This window comes from Drosophila montana, unplaced genomic scaffold, assembly GCF_035044405.1.
Source record: "Drosophila montana isolate Dmon_TW-CO22-7 unplaced genomic scaffold, ASM3504440v1 contig_779_1, whole genome shotgun sequence".
Lineage (NCBI taxonomy): Eukaryota > Metazoa > Arthropoda > Insecta > Diptera > Drosophilidae > Drosophila > Drosophila montana.
Window position 1 is genome coordinate 1,331,741 of NW_026999075.1, and position 16,926 is coordinate 1,348,666.

The following is a 16,926-nucleotide window of genomic DNA, read 5'->3' on the forward strand; positions in this document are numbered from 1 at the left end:
ATTCCAATGTGGACGCTACATGCCGCATACCAAATAAACAATAGCGTACTTGTCAAATAAAATTTAAATAATTTAATAAAAATTATTTTCTTGCAGTTTTTAATCTTCTTTAAATTTGTAATGCACCATCGTGTTACCATCGTGTTTAATAAATATTTATCATCATACTGTTTTATACACATGTTGCGCCTTTTAAGTTTAGCAGCACTTAACCATGGAGCGTTGTACAGCACTGCTTTAGCATTTGTATTTAAAGTGTCCAGCACGTGTACAGGGCACGTTGCGGTATTTCTTGTTTAAATTTTTAGGGCTTTAATACTATTTGCAATGGTTTCAAATGAAAAAAGTTTTCCGCGCGGCGGAATAGCAAATTTACAAGCAAATGCCGAAAACAGCGCATCAAATATCGTAAGTACAAATAGAAAAGGGGTACCTTAGTTCTAAATTCTGAGCTTTGCGGCTTGCAGGTTTTTGGTGCCTCACAGCGAAAGATAAAGAAAGGTCAAAAACCAAAGGAAAAGCAAATAGATGGTGAGCACAGTGATCAACTGCAAGCATTCTCCGCAGAAACGCTCACATATGACACACTTCGGGACCGAATGCTGGTGATGGGAGTTGTAAAAGCAGCGGACGCCACCTCACTGCAAATAGCGTTGCCCGGACGGATGACAGCTCGCGCTTTAGTGGCCGATATATCCGATGCATATGCACGCGTGGCCCAATCCTACATGACCGGCGATGGCAGTGAATATCACGATCTGACCGTGCTGTTCAGCGTGGGACAGATTGTCTATGGGCGCGCCATAAAAACAGAGATACCGGAAAGGAATCGCATGTCACTGCTATTGTCACTTAAACCGGCAGAAGTGAACAGTAGCTTGCACCACGCCAGCATCAAGAAGGGCTTCATCTTCTCAGGCGCTATTGAGGAAATCCAGGAGCACGGCTGTGTGATCGAAACGGGCATTGAGGGGCTGCAGGCATTTGTTCCCATCGCAGACGCGGCACAACAGCTTCACATCGGCCAGTTGATCTTCCTAAAAGTCAAGCAAATTCAGCACAGTTCCGCAAAGAGTACCTGCCAGTGTGTGCGCTTAGATCAGGACAAGTTAAAAATTAAAAGCCAGAACGAAACCAACCTCGACTACATACTGCCTGGTAGCATTGTAAAGTTTAAGTTAATAAAACATCTCAAAAATGGACTGGAGGGGAGCATCATGAACGAATCGTTTAGAGGCTACGTAAATGAGCATCATTTGGCCGAGGCACTTCACACGCCGCCAGACTATGAACTTAACGAAGAGTACCTGGCGCGGGTGCTCTACGTGATGCCCCTGACCAAGTTGGTATATTTGACCCTTAATTTGGACATCAGCGTGACAACTGAAAAGCCGGCAATGGAAGGTGATGAGCAGCAGGAACAGCTAAAGAAGGGCAGCATTGTGGAGAAGGCACGCGTGCTGCGACATGGCACAGGCGGTATCGTATTGCTCCTCAACCACAAACATAAGGGTCTGATTTCGTATGGCTCCATTAAGTCGAACCATAAGGGAAACTACGACCAGGACGTGGTGTTGGCAAAGTACAGCAGCAAGAGCAAGCATAAGGTGCGTGTGCTTGGATATGATGTCATTGAATCACTCTACTACTGCACCGACGATGCCAATGTGTTGAACGAGAAGTTGTACACACTGGAGGATCTTCAAGCGGGCGATATAGTTCAAGCGCGTATTGTGAAGCCAGAGTCAAAAATTGGCGGCTACAGTGTTAAGATTGGGAAGGTCAACGGGATCATTGAGCAGCTGCATCTGGCGCCAAATATGCGGTATGAGGTGGGACAACTTCTGCGATGCCGTGTATTGGACATTTGCCTTGACCGTAAAATATGCTATCTAAGCAATCGGAACGAGTATCTTAACAAGGGCGTCAAACTGCTTACCTCGCTGCAATCGGCTCAGCCTGGCAGTCTCTTCACTGGCACCGTGGTCAAGTGTGAGTCCAGCTATGTACTTGTCAAGTTCTGCAGCGGCATCAAGGGAGTTCTGCACAAACAGCGCCTGAACGAACTAATTGAGAGCACCTTTTTCGCCGGTCAAACTACAAAGTTTCGAATTGCTGGACGCAATAATGATCAGGTACTCTTAACACTGCCCGAGGAAAAGTTCCAGCTTGGCGAAATATGTCCCATTGAAGTCACAAATGCATTGGACGCTGGTCTGGAAATTAAAATTACCTATGTTAACGATGAACAGGATGCATCAATGACAGGTGACGAGGAGCCTTCCGAGGAGTTTGTCGGTCTGATGCCACTGCGTTTTCTATCGGACTATGTGGATCTACAGGATGCACAAAAACGCACTCATCCTGTCGGCACACACACCGAGGCCGCCTGCATCATGCAGAACATTTTTAGCTTGCGCGATGTGTGCTATTTCAGTGAGAACATTACCAAGGATTGGCACACAGTGCAAGTGGGCGATGTACTCCGCGCCCATGTTAAGCATGCCAGCGAGCAGGTGCTGGAGCTGCTGCTTCCCGTACGTAATTACAATAAACTGGTCAAGTTGCACGTCAAGATGCTCTGTCCACAAACAGCGCGCGAAGTGCCCATCATGCTGGCGCCGGATCAGCTGCTGTACGTCAAGGTGCTCAGCAAGGAGTCGGAGACAAAAACGTTGACTGTGTCCGCCAAGCTTTCAGATGTGTGGAGTGGCCAGCTCACTGAGACAGCAAAACGGATGGAGAGGTAAGAGGATAATACCGTTCTATTGCTTACATCCCTAGACTAAACTAAATCCTTACAGCTATCTGGACGAAGTATCACAGATTCGAAAAAAATTAAAAATGCTAAATGCGCCTATTGCCAAGCATAGTATGGGCGACAAAGTTGATGTCATTTTCAAGGGCATTGATCCGACGACCAACAATTGGGTGTATCACTTGGATGGCTCTAAGAATATAACTGCACTGATAATTGCCAGCTTGGCAGGCACAGCGACGGCGCCACAGGTGGGCAGCAAACAACAGGCCGTTATTTTGTGGATCGACTACGCCAACGATATGCTGCTCATAAGCAATAAGAAGATGGATATTGAACACATCAGCAGCAGCAAAGAGCTTCCGCAAAATTTAATCGCCAAGTCGGGCATGAAGGCCAAGGTGTTGCTTAAATTAGACAGCATTGTGGTGTGCTCACTCAAAAAGGGTGCCAGCAATCCGTTGATATTTTGTCCGGTACGCCTGCATCCCAATGATGTTGACAGCTCCGCCAGTGCTTGTCTGCGCCAGGGCGATTTCTGTAACCTTGCATTTATACACGACAAGCTGCCAATTGCCGTGCCAGAGACCGTCTGGAAGCTGTGGAAGGGCGTTAAGCGTGCAGCCGCCGTCGATGCTGAAGGAGAAACTCCCGTTAAGTCCAAAAAAGTCAAGATGGAACCTAAAGCAACAGCCAAATCAAACGCACAGAAAGTAAAAAATGACAAAATAGCTGAAATGAAGCCGCTCGATAATGGCAAGCAAAAGGGCGCACAGCTTTTCTTCGAGGATAAAATCCCTGCAAAGGCAAATGCACTTAAATGCAATGCAGCAAATAATACTGACAGCAAGTTACGTCTGCCAGGCATCTCGTGCTTCTGGGAGACTGACCTCGGCGCAATAAATGGCAAGCGGCCAGAGGACACATCCAGCGACGAGGATGCCGACAATGCAGCAGCCGAGGCCGAGGCGAACACTAGCAAGAAAAAACGACTTAGTGCCAAGGAAAAGGCTAAGGCGGAAGTTAAGGAGGAACAGCGCTTGCGCGAGATCGAGGAGCGCAATGCAGATCCCAATCAACGCCCAGAAACAATTGATCAGTTCGAACGTCTGGTACTAGCCGAGCCCAACAGCAGCAAGTCCTGGATCCAGTACATGTCCTTCCTCCTCTCAAATACAGAGTTCGATAAAGCACGAGACATTGCACGACGCGCCATTAAAACAATAGCGTTCCGAGAGACCAAAGAGCTGCGCAATATATGGACTGCACTAATCAACCTGGAGCTAAGCTACAATTCATCCAATTTTGATGATGTGCTGAAGGAAGCACTTAGCCATAACGATCCGCTTGAAACCTACCTAAACCTTGTCGAAGTGCTCAAATCACACAATCTTAGGGAACGTCTCGTCAGCACTTTAAATCTAATAACGCGCAAGTTTAGAACGGAGCCGCAGGTCTGGCGTGTGGCTGCCGATGCTTACTTCTGGCTGGGCATGGCGGACCGTGTGCAGCCTACGCTGCAGCGTGCGATGAGCGTTTTACCTAAAAATCAGCGTAAGTACTGAACAGTAATTATAAATTAACCCTTTACTTAATGGAAAAAACGGGGTATATTGGTGTTGTGCAAATATATATAACATGCAGAGGGAGACATGTCTTGATCAGGACGATGAACTGGGTCAATTAAGCCCTGTCCGTCTGTATAAACGCATTGGTCTGCAAAATCTGCAAAAGTTGGAAACTTTAAATTTAAAATATATATTCTGCTTTATGATACGAAAACAAAACAAGTTTGTAATTTTTTCCTCGCTACCTCAATTGAAATCAAGAGTTGGTGTTTTAAGCATAACTTAAAAACTATAGATCTAGAGACACCAAATAATACACACATTAATAATATTTCATTATTCGGATGCCTCCCCCATTCCCCGGCTCATTCCATTCCCGGACAACAAACAGAAGTTATTCAACATTAAATTTCCAATAAAGTGACGTTACATTTTGAAATTCATATTGGGTGTAATTTTATGATCTGAAGAATTCAAAGCGTGATGCTATAAAACAAAATTTTGTATTTACTGAGAGGTACAGGGAGTCTTGGATTCGAGTGCACTCGACTTTAGCGTTCTTAACTCCATATTTTTCCTGAATAACTGATTGCTGAAATGTTTACTGTAGTGACCTTATGTGATGGAGGTGCACTTTAAAATGGGGTTTTTGGAAATTCAATTCAATTCAAATATATATATATGTAAAATATAACTTTAGAAGTGGAACGGGTTATTTATTATTATTGCGGCAATTTGAACCACAAAACTTTGGCTCATATATACGGTATATCCGCTATCTACTCAACTGACGGAGGCTATATATGAATTTATTGTGATGCAAAAATACGAATGCTACAAAGGTATTTTGAAGTAAACATAGATTTCCCGCTGGCAAACTATAGTACCTGGCATTTCTATAGTTTTATATTCTGGACTATAATTCTATGAAGCTCGATTTCATGTCATGGTTATTATGGAATTTTAGACTTCCCCGATATCTGTATCAGTTATAAAGTTATTTTATACCTAGAGAAACCTAAATTGAATTTGGTCCAATTTTTCCGCAGACATCAATTGCATTGTGGCCTTTGCGAAACTTTATGCCCAGAACGATGATAATGCCATGGCGCAAACTTTGCTGGATGATATTGTCACCTCATATCCAAAGCGAATTGATATTTGGGTCCTGTATGTAGATATGTTAATCAAATCGGAACTAATTGAATCCGCACGGTACGTAAATCATATTGAATCCAATTGAAATCAAATTGAATCCCGACTAACTATTTTATTTAAAGAAATGTACTCGAAAGAGCAGTTCTCCAAAAGTTGCAGCCGGACAAAATGCTTGTCATCTACAAGAAGTATCTGGACTTTGAGATGAAGCATGGTACGGAGGCAAATGCGGCGCGGGTCAAACAGCTAGCCGAACAATACGTTCAAAGTCAAAATAAAACGCTTAAATAGGTTCGAAAAAGAAGTTCATCCCCTTTTGATTGTATCTGTCCGTACAGAGATATAATTCAATTTGATTAAATTGAAATATTATATATAGTTACTGGAATATCGCCCTCACATTAACGAAACTAATTGACAATTAAAGTAGATCTGTTTTTGTTGATACTTTATTTTAAAATCTATTTTAAATGAAGTGTGTGATCCTTGAATGCTACTTTTATTTAAATATATGTATATTATATATATATAGAAATACATACAGTTTTTTGCGGCAGCACCCAGAGGCGCAGCTACATGGAAATATGTAGCGGCAAAGACTGGTAAGCGTGCCACAGAGAATAAGAACTTAAACTCTTGAACAAAGCATGAATATTTTTTGGGATCTGTGTTATATATAGTGAATATGATTACATGAGAACACAATTTGCTTAAGCCTATCCTGGGAAGGGCTTAGTAGTGGGCGTGGATGGCGGTACACAGGACACCTGACATATTACAATGACAATGAATTACTCTTACACATTAATCAATAATAAGAAGCAAATGATAGAAAAATGTTATTTGCTCATGCGACTATAATTAATTTATACATAAAACAGTCTTGAGCGCAGCGCAGCTGGGCGCCCAATTTCAATCCTTAAATATCCCACGCGCCTTAGCTGATATCTTGCGCACGCGTCCCCGGCTGCTGACGCTCACCAGTTGTTCATCACTTTCCGCCGTGCTGCTGTTGCCATCCTCCGTGCGTTGCTGTTCCTCACGTTCTTGTGAGCTATTGTTGTTGTTGGTCGCCGTATGAACATCGCCATTGCGTAAGCGCTTGCGCTGACTGTGCCCCTGATTTTGATCGTCCTCATCGGATTGCTCATTGTAGCGCGGACGTTTCTGATTGCGACCGCTGCGCTGATTGCTACGTAGCCGATTAGGTCGACCACGCGGAGCCTCATAATCATCATCATCGTCATCGTTAAAGGACTGATCAGAAGTGGCACGAAGCTGACGACGTTGGCGCTGTTCGCGTCCCTGTGTTGCGGTCGCTGCCGATGAGGAAGAGGTTTTGGTTTTACGTGATGTGCGTCCATTGCTGGGCGATACGTAGCTGGTTAAGGGCTGATTGTCTTCAGAGTCTGTGGCAGTTGGTTCTTCATCATCATCGTCGTCGTTGCTGCCTTGAGAGCTGGAGCCGCCATCAGTGCCTTCGTCTGACGCAGCGGCCTCCTCTCCATCAGGCAATTCCGCCGCTTGATCGTCTTCCGCTTCGCCCTGCGAATGCTCCTGACTGTTACGGGAGCGCAACCGTCGCGTTGTTACACTGTTTGTTGTGGAGGTGGGACGTCTGTGATTGGACATTATAGACAGCAGACGCGAACTATTCAGCGGATCATTGGTAGTGTCCAATTCATCCGCATTGCGCTGATGACGTGATAATACGCGCCGAGGTGCACGCGAGGCCGCCGCTGACTCGCTGCCCAAATAGTTGTGATCATGCGCAGCCATTGGCGGCTCCAGCTGATTGGAGCTGTTGGTAGTTGATGTAGCGTGGGAGCGCGTCATATGCATACTACGTGGCACAGAGGGCAAACGGCGACGCAAAGTCAACGGATGAGGAGCAGGTGTGCTGGTCTTTGCAGGTCCAGTGGCAGTTTCTGTGAAAAGATAATAATGCATTTCAACTTCAATATTGGGATAAGGAAATTTGTTGTAACTCACTTTGCTGGTTATTAGCCAACGGCTCATTATCACTGTCATCATCATCATCGCTTTCCGCGGCAGCTGCTACCACGGTATTGCGATTCGTGCGCAGCTGACGTGCTGATGTGGCAGCACCGGCGACTTGACCTAAGGCAGCCCGGCTAGTCGAGGGCATGTCGTCCTTTGTGGGTGTGGGTAGAATCTAGGTTTAAATCAAGACACATATTGAACATGTTATTGTATTATATATTATAATATTATATTTCCATTAACTCACCTCTTCAGCCTCTTCGCTTTCATCGTCCTCCTCCTCTTCGATATCACTGCCGCGTGCCCAATCCATGAGCGCACGTTTTGCGCTCTGCCTTGTGGGTCGACCAATTGGTCCATGTGAATCTGTATCCGAGTCAATAATGCGACCATTACGAACGGGCAGATGATAGCTGTGATCATTTTCGGCAGCATTCTGTGATCGTCCGCCGTTGGCGCGCGTATTTCGGGAGGGGCTCTCGAGACTGGAACCGGCTGATACAGCAGCCGCACTAGTACCCGGCCCATTTCCAGTAGCCGTTGCGCTCTTGTTTTTCGCTGGTCGACCTTTCTTGCGCGGTGTCTGACTGTCCTGAGTGCTATCATCTGGTTGGGAATGAGAGGCCTCCGCCTGATGTTCGTCCTCGGAGCTTCCTAACAAGCGGCGTGTGCGACGAGTGGGCGCCACAGTAGCACCACGACTAGCACCAGGCTGACCAGTCTGATCCAATTGGTATCTTTTGTTGTTGTGATGGCGCCGGCTGTTGGCCTTGCGCTTTTTGCCCCCACCACCGCCTGCACGACCACGTCGCCGCTCGTTAGGGTTGTAGCTCTCTTCCGAGTCGTTGGCATTGGTCTCATCATCACTGACATTCTGGCGCGCTACTCGACCGCGGCGACGACGTGTCTGCTGCGGCGAGCTGCCATTGGAGTGCGCTTCCTCATCCTCATTCTCATCGCTGCTAGCATCCGAGGTCGTTTCCTCCTCCTCTTCCTCCTCTTCGCTGTCCGAATTGCTGCTGCTCTCGTGGCGCCGCTGCTGCGGATTAGACGACGATGATGTCACACGATTAGAGCTCGAAATTGTGGCACTAACGGCTACGCCATTGCGACGCCTGCTGCCGCGCTGAGTGCCACGCGGCGCCTGCTGCTGCGGCGCGACACTATCATCGTCATCATCATCGTCGTCGTCGTCCTCATCTTCCTCGCTCGTGTGCGCTGGTAGCCTTCTGGCAGCGCCAGGCGGCTTTTGTGTTCGCCGTGTGGTCCGATCCGTAGGCGTTCGTTTGCTGGGGCTGCTAGAGCCGCGTCCACTGCTGCCGGACTTGTTCTTGTTGGCGCGTCTGCGGGCCGCCTTCCAACTGCTAACCACCGTCTTGATGTGCGACTCGAAGAGGGCACTTAAACGCAATGTCATTGCATAGATCTGTAAGAGAATAAATAAGAGCAATTAGTGAGATGAGCTCCAGAATTAAAGACAATTAATGGGAGTTGAGTTATGTAGAAGTAGTAGCCCAAGAGCAACCTTACCGCTAAGTTATCCTATTTTAGTTGATTGTCACGGATCGTCATTCATTTGGTTTAGTTCGAAATATTTGATGGGTTTGGATTGATTCGAGTGATTCGATTGATGGTTTATGAGTTGGGTGGTAGTTAATTTTTGAAGTTTGAAGGCATGTTAACAAATTGCAAAAGAAACGTTAAGAGATGAGCTAGTGTGTGAGCTTGTGTGGTGTTAGCAGTGCGGGAAATAGGATAGATAACGAAACAAATTGGATTTCTACTCATTTAAAAACCAATATTAAATAACAAATTATGAAGATCATAATTATTTTGTGTCGGTGTGATTAATATCCCATCATTATTTATATTAAACAGTACGGGAGTTTTGTGAAATCCAAAAGAGAATGAAATTAATACGTAAACGTAAGTGCAGAAAAATAGAAACTAACCCATACAAAATGAAAGTTATATAAAAAATTAAAGAAAATTGGAATATTATCCTTACAGATCGCAGGAAGAAGTACGATTTAATGGTAATCTGAGCCATATAATAGTGTTGTCTCTACTACTCAATACACACGATAAAAATAATCATTTATTAAAGTAACCTCAAAAAACTCATTATATAAAAGTTTGGTCAAGATATCTTTTAAAACAAAGGTTTTTTATACAGATATCAATTTTCGACCGATTATTCCCATGCCAAGCTTCATAAAAAATTGCTTATAATTGGCTTACATAAAAAATTATTTTTAAATTAAATATTTTTTTCAAAAAAGTAAAGTAAAAAAGTATTATGAAAAAAAAATCATATATATTTGTTAAGCTTGTAGAATATATAAATAATTGGTTTAATAATTTACTCAAACGATTCTTCGGCATTTCAAATCAAATTAATAAATATTGAAAACTATCCGTTTAGCTATTATTAAGGCTCATAATACCCAAAAACAAAGCAACAAAATCACAATAAGATTAACTGCAATGACAATTGCGCTTGATGCGCATTTGGCATTGGTTTGAAATAAATGACGATCTGTAGCAGTACCCAGATCCAGCCAGGGGACTCACCCGTGAGCGTTTGTTGGTATTGTAGTTCTTAGAATTGAGGAATATAAGGCGCACATCCTTGGCAAAATCTAATGGATCATCGTAATTGCCGCCCAGTAGATCCTCTTTGACTGTACGCAGATCCATCGGTGTGGCAATGATTTCCAGATAATCCGGAAACTCAATTGTATCGACTGGCTCACGAAATGGTAATGAATCAGGCCGCTGCCACATCATATCCAATAGTTGCCGGCAATCAGAGCGCCAGTCGCCATCGGAGCGTATACGATTCGACCTGTAATCAATTCACTTTAATATTTAAATATAAATTAATAAGGGTTGTTGTGCTTGCCGTCGTGTCGACGAAACGCGCTGGCGGGCAGCAGCTGCTGAAGTGGTTGGACCGGTGCTGGTCGATGGTACAACATCCGAATCAGCTTCGTTTTCTGACTCTGATGAGTGATAAACGTCCACTAGTTGATGATAAACGGCCGCTACGTCTATTTCATCCGCTTCTCTGTTTGAAGTTAAACGTTAAGTTAATGAATTAATGGAACCATTTTCGAAAACCGTATGATAGCGAGAAATTATTGTCAACATATATCTCTTACCTAATGATACGCAGACACAGATCAGTCACAATCCGCGCATGCTTTACGATGCTTGTGTGCCGGCGATTGTATTGCTCCGCATTGGTGGCTAGATAGCGGACATCAAACTGTGCCGAGGTTATACGACGATAGAAGTGATTCTCAAAGCGCGATTTGACCGTTGTTAAATCGATGGGATACTCAATTAGATAGGCATAATCTGGATAAATGTTAAGGTCGACTGGCGCCAGAAAATGCTCCGCTATAGACAAACGCATGACCTGAAAGAGACGAAACAAAAGTAATTAAAGTTGCATAATTTATATTATTTTTTGCTGTTTCATTAGTTCATCATTTTTAAAGTAAATAGTAGGCGAAAATGGATCTTTTATTTTTGTTTTAATAAAACGGTAGTCTCCATTCGAATTTAAGACAGAAAACATCGGTTTAAATAACAAAGTTTAAATTCAATTGTACTAAGCAAGTGGCTTGTTCGAAGTATCAAGACTTACAGGAGATGGTAAAAATATTATTGATTTATTTAATCATAGAAGGTTTGTGATGTGTTCCATTATCTTTTCTAATTTAGATATATTCTAACTGATTGCAACTATATTTTAATATTCAATTTAAAAGGGAGTTCGGAACTGATGATTGATGAAGTTTATATAGTATTGTGCAGTGGACTTTGTTTTTGATCAGTAAAGATGAAAACTCGCATAGAAGCGCGTTTACTATTCATAAATACTTTATGTGAATGCTTTTCTTTCAGTTATTGCTCTTCAATTTGGATATTTGCATTTGTCGGCTGTACATGAGAACTTACCTGCTCGAGTCCATTGATAATGCGACGACACGTGCCATCGCGATCGCCCCGATGCCATTCCTCGGACTTCGGCTGATATAGGGTGGCGCGTATCTCTTCCGGCAGTACGGGTACAGCACCGCCCACTTCATCTGGCAGCCGCTGCTCATCGATGGGCTCCATATCCCAGGGACTCATGTACTCGTATTCACCATTATCCCAGCGCACGCGGAAACACATAAAAAATGAGTCGGGAAAATCGGCACTAAGCGCATGACGCGACTCAATCTGGCCCATCCACCAGCCGTCGCCGATCATACAGCGAAATCGATCGGAGATACTCCAGTTGCGCTGCGCCGCCAGATCGAAGGTCTGGCGCAGTACAAGAAAGTCCAGTACATCGGGCATGTCATGGTACTTAATCTTAAATGTGGTGCCCGTCATGTTGCCCTCGTCATCGATGATGGCAAGTTTGAGGCAGCATAAACGCGGCGGACGAATCTCGTATTTAATGCCAATCACACGTACCAGCTCATGATCGCGGAGTGTTCGAAAATTCCAGGGCTCTGAGCTGTGCGACAGCTTGTAGACCTTTTTAAGACGTACCGCCTCCAGATAGCGCTGATGGCCCTGGCGAAAGTAAACAATCTCGTCGCCCATTTGTGGATAGTAGGGCGCCTTGCGTGGTATCACCTCCGATAGCCACTCGGCTGGACGGTAAAGCTCAGGGATTTCGCCATTAGGTGTCGTTGGTGGGATGAGGACACGTTTGCGTCCACGCTTTTTATTGCTGACTGCTGTATGTCCTGGCGCCGCATCATCGCTGCTGTCATCGCTTATAGTGCGACGACGCGACAGTGGTTTGCGCTTGGAGCGCTTCGGTGGCTCAAGATTTGGTCCGGGCGTATCAGCCACCCAGTCCGAGTAATCGGAACTATCTGTTTCTGATTCATCGCTGCTATCCTCTAGATTCTCTTCCACATTCGAGTAGCTGGTGTCACCCGAGCTGTTGCTGCTATCATCCTCTTCTTCCTCCTCATGTGCAGCGGGCGCAGCTGCATCATCATAGTGCTCCTCCTGACCACGCACAGCACGCGTACGATACGCAGGTTGTTGGCCACCTTGCTGCTGTTGACCAGATTGTGCGCCACGTCTACGCCCTGGCCGTCCGGCACCGTTAGATCGCGTATTGCGTGGCCTGCCGACTCCAGCCAGCAGCGCCGAAGCTGCACTTGCCGTATTTATCATTATGGGACGGCGACGCATCTCACGCTTGTATTCCTGCATCTCGTACTGGCCGATCGAATATATGGTCTGCTTGAGGTTCTGCAGTTGGGCATACTTCATGGGACGCACGTAGGTGCGACGCACAAATTTTAAAGGCATTGCTTGTTGGGCAGGTAGTGCCAGCAGAGGTTCGACCTGCGCCTGCTCAGCCACAGCTGGCGCCGCAACCGGCAGTGCTGCGGCCCAACCCTGACGAGGTGTGCCCTCAGCTAGAGAACGACGCCCGCCTAGCACGTTACCACGTTGCGGGGTGTTGCGCGAGGAATTTGAATCGGGCATCTGGTCCTGACCCTGGCGCATGATTAGGCGCTCAAATGACTGATTCGCATTGTTAGCATCGTTGGCGTTGGAATTGTTACCCTGACGATTGGCAAGTGCAGCAATCATACGATCGATATGTGAATAATTCCCGCCTGCGCCAACTGCTCCTGCGGCTCCCCCTCCCACTCCAACAACAGGAGCAGCAGCAGGTACAGGAGCTGCTGCAGCATTCGGCGGAGCATTTATATTATCCTCGATCACAATCCCGTCAATTCCTACGGTAAGATTGGGTATCAGCTGATCCGTGCTGCAGCTTTCACGGCCGGGAACAAACCGCTGATACTTTGTCGGATGGGGATTGCCATCGGCGTCTACCAGAAATGGCGGTGGCATTAAATGCGGCATTATCTGTGTTTGCTCATCCACCACGTGATGGTGTGCATCACGAAGCAGCGGTCGAAAATCCGTGTGAAAAAAGAGCTCTGTTGGCAGCTAAAATCAAAAAGTGGGGATTTTAAAGCGTTTATAAACTTATTTAATCTTCAACATACCAATTTGTACTTATCGGTGCCAATACCAAGGCCAAAGATCAGTATGTGACCATGTGAATCGGTGGCCGCTATCATGGTGCCATCCGGTGACCATTTGGCATCGAACACGCTACCATGTCCCTGGCCATCGATGTCATTAAAAAACTGGGCCACACCCACGCCCTGCTCAATATCCCAGAGAAATACCTGGCCATCATGGCCAGCAGAGAGTAAAACATGCTCATCCCTTGGATTCGATTCCAGCACATAGAGCTCATCCTTGTGACCACGCAGTACGCGATGCAACTTGGCTGATTTTGAATCCCAAATTTTAATCTGTTGAATAAAGTAATAAGTTATTGCCGAATTGATAATTGCTCAGATATACGCACAGTAAAATCATTGACTGCCGTAATGACATAACGATCTGAAGCATCCCAGGCGACCATTGTAACCTTTAATTTCTTGCCTTCTTCCGGCTCTGGACAGCTGAAAAATAAGTAGTAAAATAAAATCTAATATCGACGCGGATATCAGCTGGAGCAAACCTTGGCAGCCGTTCGGTCATGCATAGTTTAATGCTCTTCCACTGCTGCGACTCAAAGGTCCAGACGTGGGCTGTGCCATCCTTGCTGCCCGATATGAAACGCAACCCACGATGCGACCACTGGACTGAATCTACGGCATCTGTGTAAGCCTCTGTTTCTAGAATACGCTTGGGCCCATCTTCGGCCATCATATAGACGCGCACATGATGATCTGCAGAGCCGGCGGCCAAAAACATTCCTCCCGGCGAGAACGTGGTGCACATCATTTGTGCCTGTCCTGGTCGCAACTTTTCGTGGTATTGTGTGGGCCTCGGTGCGAATGTTATCTTTTGGCCACGTGGCGTCGAATACTGCCAGAATGCAATCGAGCCATCTGTGCTGGTTGTCACCAAATATTTTAGATCGCTTCGTGGTGATGGACAAAAGTTAACGGAAGTTATCATGCCCGTATGGGCGGCAAGAACTGCTATTGGTGAAGTTGTTTGCATGTCCCAGACGCGCAAAATGCGATCAACCGAGCCCGCAGCCAACATTGTGTTATCCAAATTAATGGCAATATCGGTAATTTCTGCTGAGGCACCGCGCAGCGTAGCCAACAGACGCCCATCCGCAGCGGACCAAATCTTGATCAGCAAGTCATCAGCGCCAGTTATTATGTAGCGACCAGTGCGATCAAAGAGCACACAATATACCGACGACAAGTGGCCAACAGTGCGCCGCAACAGCTTGGTCTTCCGATAAAGATCTGTCGGCACCAGTAGCTTACGACGCACCACACCCCCATGTTCGCGGCCGGTAATTACCTTGGCTACAAGTATATTTACCAAACGCATTAATTGGTATTCTTGTTAATAATTTTAGCTGCAACTCACCTAAATTGTGTGTGGGCTTTGTGAGTCTCGAATCTGGCAATGATATGCCATGGAGACGTGTGCAATAATCGCGCAGGGTGCGATGCCGGTAGACAGTGTCTTTTGTGCGTAACAAATTTTGACGGCCTGTGCCAAGCAGTGAGGTTATTCCTGGGACGCTCGGCGCCAACTCCTTGTCGACAAGCGGGCCAAGACGACTGCATATTTCTAGCAGATGATTCGGGCCAATGTGCGCGTATTTTTGTTCCTACAATATTTTTAAAATAAACGATTTATCGGAGTCGATAACACAACACAGATGTCACTGAACAGTGCGCAGATGTTTTGTGCGCAAGTATCTTTAGCCGTCTCGCTCTAACGCAGTGATGGTGACTTGTCAAAGGCTTTGCAATACATACATATACACGTATATGGTATGAATGTATGGAAAGCAAGATGTCGGCTACCACAGATTCTTATTAAAAATACTTTGTACATAATTTTAATTAATTTAACAAATTGCTCAAAATTTACTATAACGCACTTAAATATGTAATATTTTAATCATATTTTTACTTTTTTATTATAACTTGCTAATTTTTCATATTATTTTGTCTAACTAATTCATTTATTAATTGAAATATGAATGTTAATTGTTGCATTAAACTAATTTTAATTAATTGCAAAAAATTAATTGTTCAACACATGTGTCTTCAATCAATCGATGGCTATGTGACGTCACAAAGCGCACACGCACGCACACACACAGGCACAGACAAAAACGAAAACAAAGGCGTGAAATCTTAAAACAAATTTCAATTATGCAAGCACAAATCACTAAAAAAAAAAATAGACGCACTAAATCATAACAATCACTCACCAATTCGGCAAAGGTCTGCTCGTGTTCATTGCCCAGCCAGTCAATGCGCCGGGGCAGTACCTGTGGGCAAGGGAAGAAGCGGCAGTCAAAATTTGTTATCAATTGCATTTGCTGGGCAGCAAAATAATGACGTCGCCGTCGGTTCCGTCACTGCCGGGAGCCTATTTTTTTTACCTACTTTTATTATGCGGACAGACAACGGTACGGACAGACAGTAGACAGACGGACTTCTCCCATACTGTCGCACCGTTATGCGAATTCAGTTCAATTTCAGTATAGCTTTGAACTCTGAAATAAGCAGACGGTGCAGGCTGCTGCCGGCGCTACAACAACAGCAGCGACGACGACAAACCAAAACAAAATATATAAACAAACGCTGTTGACTTTCTACATTAAAAATTGCATACCAGAAGAAAATCCTCAAAAAACAAAAAAATCATACAATTTAAATGCGTCACCTCACAACAAACACGAATACTCTGATGCTTACCTTCTTTTGTTCTAATTCTTGCACTAGAACCTGAAAATTGAATATTTGGAAATCGGGTTAGTAAAATGTTTGTAAACAAAAGCGAAATTCAAACGACGAAATTGCGCTCTTTTTGCAGGGTGGCGCTCAACAAAACGCCCGATCACCAACCTTTGCAGTCTCTTCCAGCGGCCCCGCAGTAAGAAATTTGGAAATAAGGAAGTACAATTCTGAAATAGAAGTAATGCGGTACACAATAAATGCAACAAGTTGCTTGGCAAATGCACATAATTATCATAAAATTGCATTTATTTCGGGTCGGCCATTCGCGCAGATTCTACACACACGGGCCCAGGGCACTAAGGCTGAGGCCAGCCAGCCAGCCAGAGGTAGCGTACCTCTTGGACTACGGCCAAATGGACGCCAAATTTGTGCAGATTCATAACCTTTGACAATATAACGCACCTGGCACTATCACATCATTTAAACTGGGCTGCCTGTTTTCCATTATTACACATTTTATTACGAAAGTACAAAATTGTCGCACTGATATTCGCCTGAAATACTTTTTTCAGCTTCTTCTTCTGTGACACTACGAGTTGCCATTCAGGCTACTCCGTTAAGAAAGTCAGTCTGTGCGTTAGCTGTTGAGCGTTCAGTATGT

The 16,926-nt window shown here is 45.0% G+C and overlaps 2 protein-coding genes and 1 long non-coding RNA gene across 4 annotated transcripts; 2 read left to right on the forward strand and 1 right to left on the reverse strand.

Annotated features, from left to right (window-relative positions):
• Positions 1–249: 249 nt before the first annotated feature.
• Positions 250–6,117, forward strand: Rrp5 (Ribosomal RNA Processing 5). Its single transcript, XM_064698526.1, has 5 exons — positions 250–408; positions 468–2,746; positions 2,805–4,312; positions 5,376–5,541; positions 5,607–6,117. Exons 1-5 carry the CDS (start codon positions 328–330, stop codon positions 5,773–5,775), a joined length of 4,203 nt encoding a protein of 1,400 aa, XP_064554596.1. The 5' UTR covers positions 250–327; the 3' UTR covers positions 5,776–6,117.
• BRWD3 (bromodomain and WD repeat-containing protein) lies at positions 5,916–16,885 on the reverse strand. Of its 2 annotated transcripts, XM_064698522.1 has the most exons (16): positions 16,728–16,885; positions 16,434–16,492; positions 16,284–16,313; positions 15,794–15,853; positions 14,935–15,181; positions 14,063–14,870; positions 13,907–14,003; positions 13,536–13,850; positions 11,458–13,476; positions 10,653–10,912; positions 10,394–10,558; positions 10,063–10,336; positions 8,585–8,914; positions 7,736–8,527; positions 7,477–7,660; positions 5,916–7,412 (listed from the first exon to the last, which is right to left on the reverse strand). In XM_064698522.1, exons 1-16 carry the CDS (start codon positions 16,768–16,770, stop codon positions 6,397–6,399), a joined length of 6,699 nt encoding a protein of 2,232 aa, XP_064554592.1. In that variant the 5' UTR covers positions 16,771–16,885; the 3' UTR covers positions 5,916–6,396. The 2 variants fall into 2 exon arrangements, with proteins under 2 accessions (XP_064554592.1, XP_064554591.1); XM_064698521.1 differs by having other exon boundaries at positions 7,736–8,914; positions 16,728–16,884.
• LOC135439746 (uncharacterized) lies at positions 11,013–11,356 on the forward strand. The gene is made up of 2 exons (XR_010438168.1): positions 11,013–11,151; positions 11,221–11,356. It is a non-coding gene; the product is annotated as an uncharacterized LOC135439746 (long non-coding RNA).
• Positions 16,886–16,926: the final 41 nt, after the last annotated feature.

Bases quoted from the DNA above. Each gene is read 5' to 3' on its own strand.
- Rrp5 (XM_064698526.1), top strand. From the start codon at position 328: ATGGTTTCAAATGAAAAAAGTTTTCCGCGCGGCGGAATAGCAAATTTA. The intron at 409-467 runs GTAAGTACAAAT...TGCGGCTTGCAG, and splicing joins AAAACAGCGCATCAAATATC to GTTTTTGGTGCCTCACAGCG. The intron at 5,542-5,606 runs GTACGTAAATCA...TTTTATTTAAAG, and splicing joins GAACTAATTGAATCCGCACG to AAATGTACTCGAAAGAGCAG.
- BRWD3 (XM_064698521.1), bottom strand. From the start codon at position 16,770: ATGGAAAACAGGCAGCCCAGTTTAAATGATGTGATAGTGCCAG. The intron at 15,854-16,283 runs GTAAGCATCAGA...CCTTGCCCACAG, and splicing joins AAGAATTAGAACAAAAGAAG to GTACTGCCCCGGCGCATTGA. The intron at 7,661-7,735 runs GTGAGTTAATGG...ATTTAAACCTAG, and splicing joins AAAGCGAAGAGGCTGAAGAG to ATTCTACCCACACCCACAAA.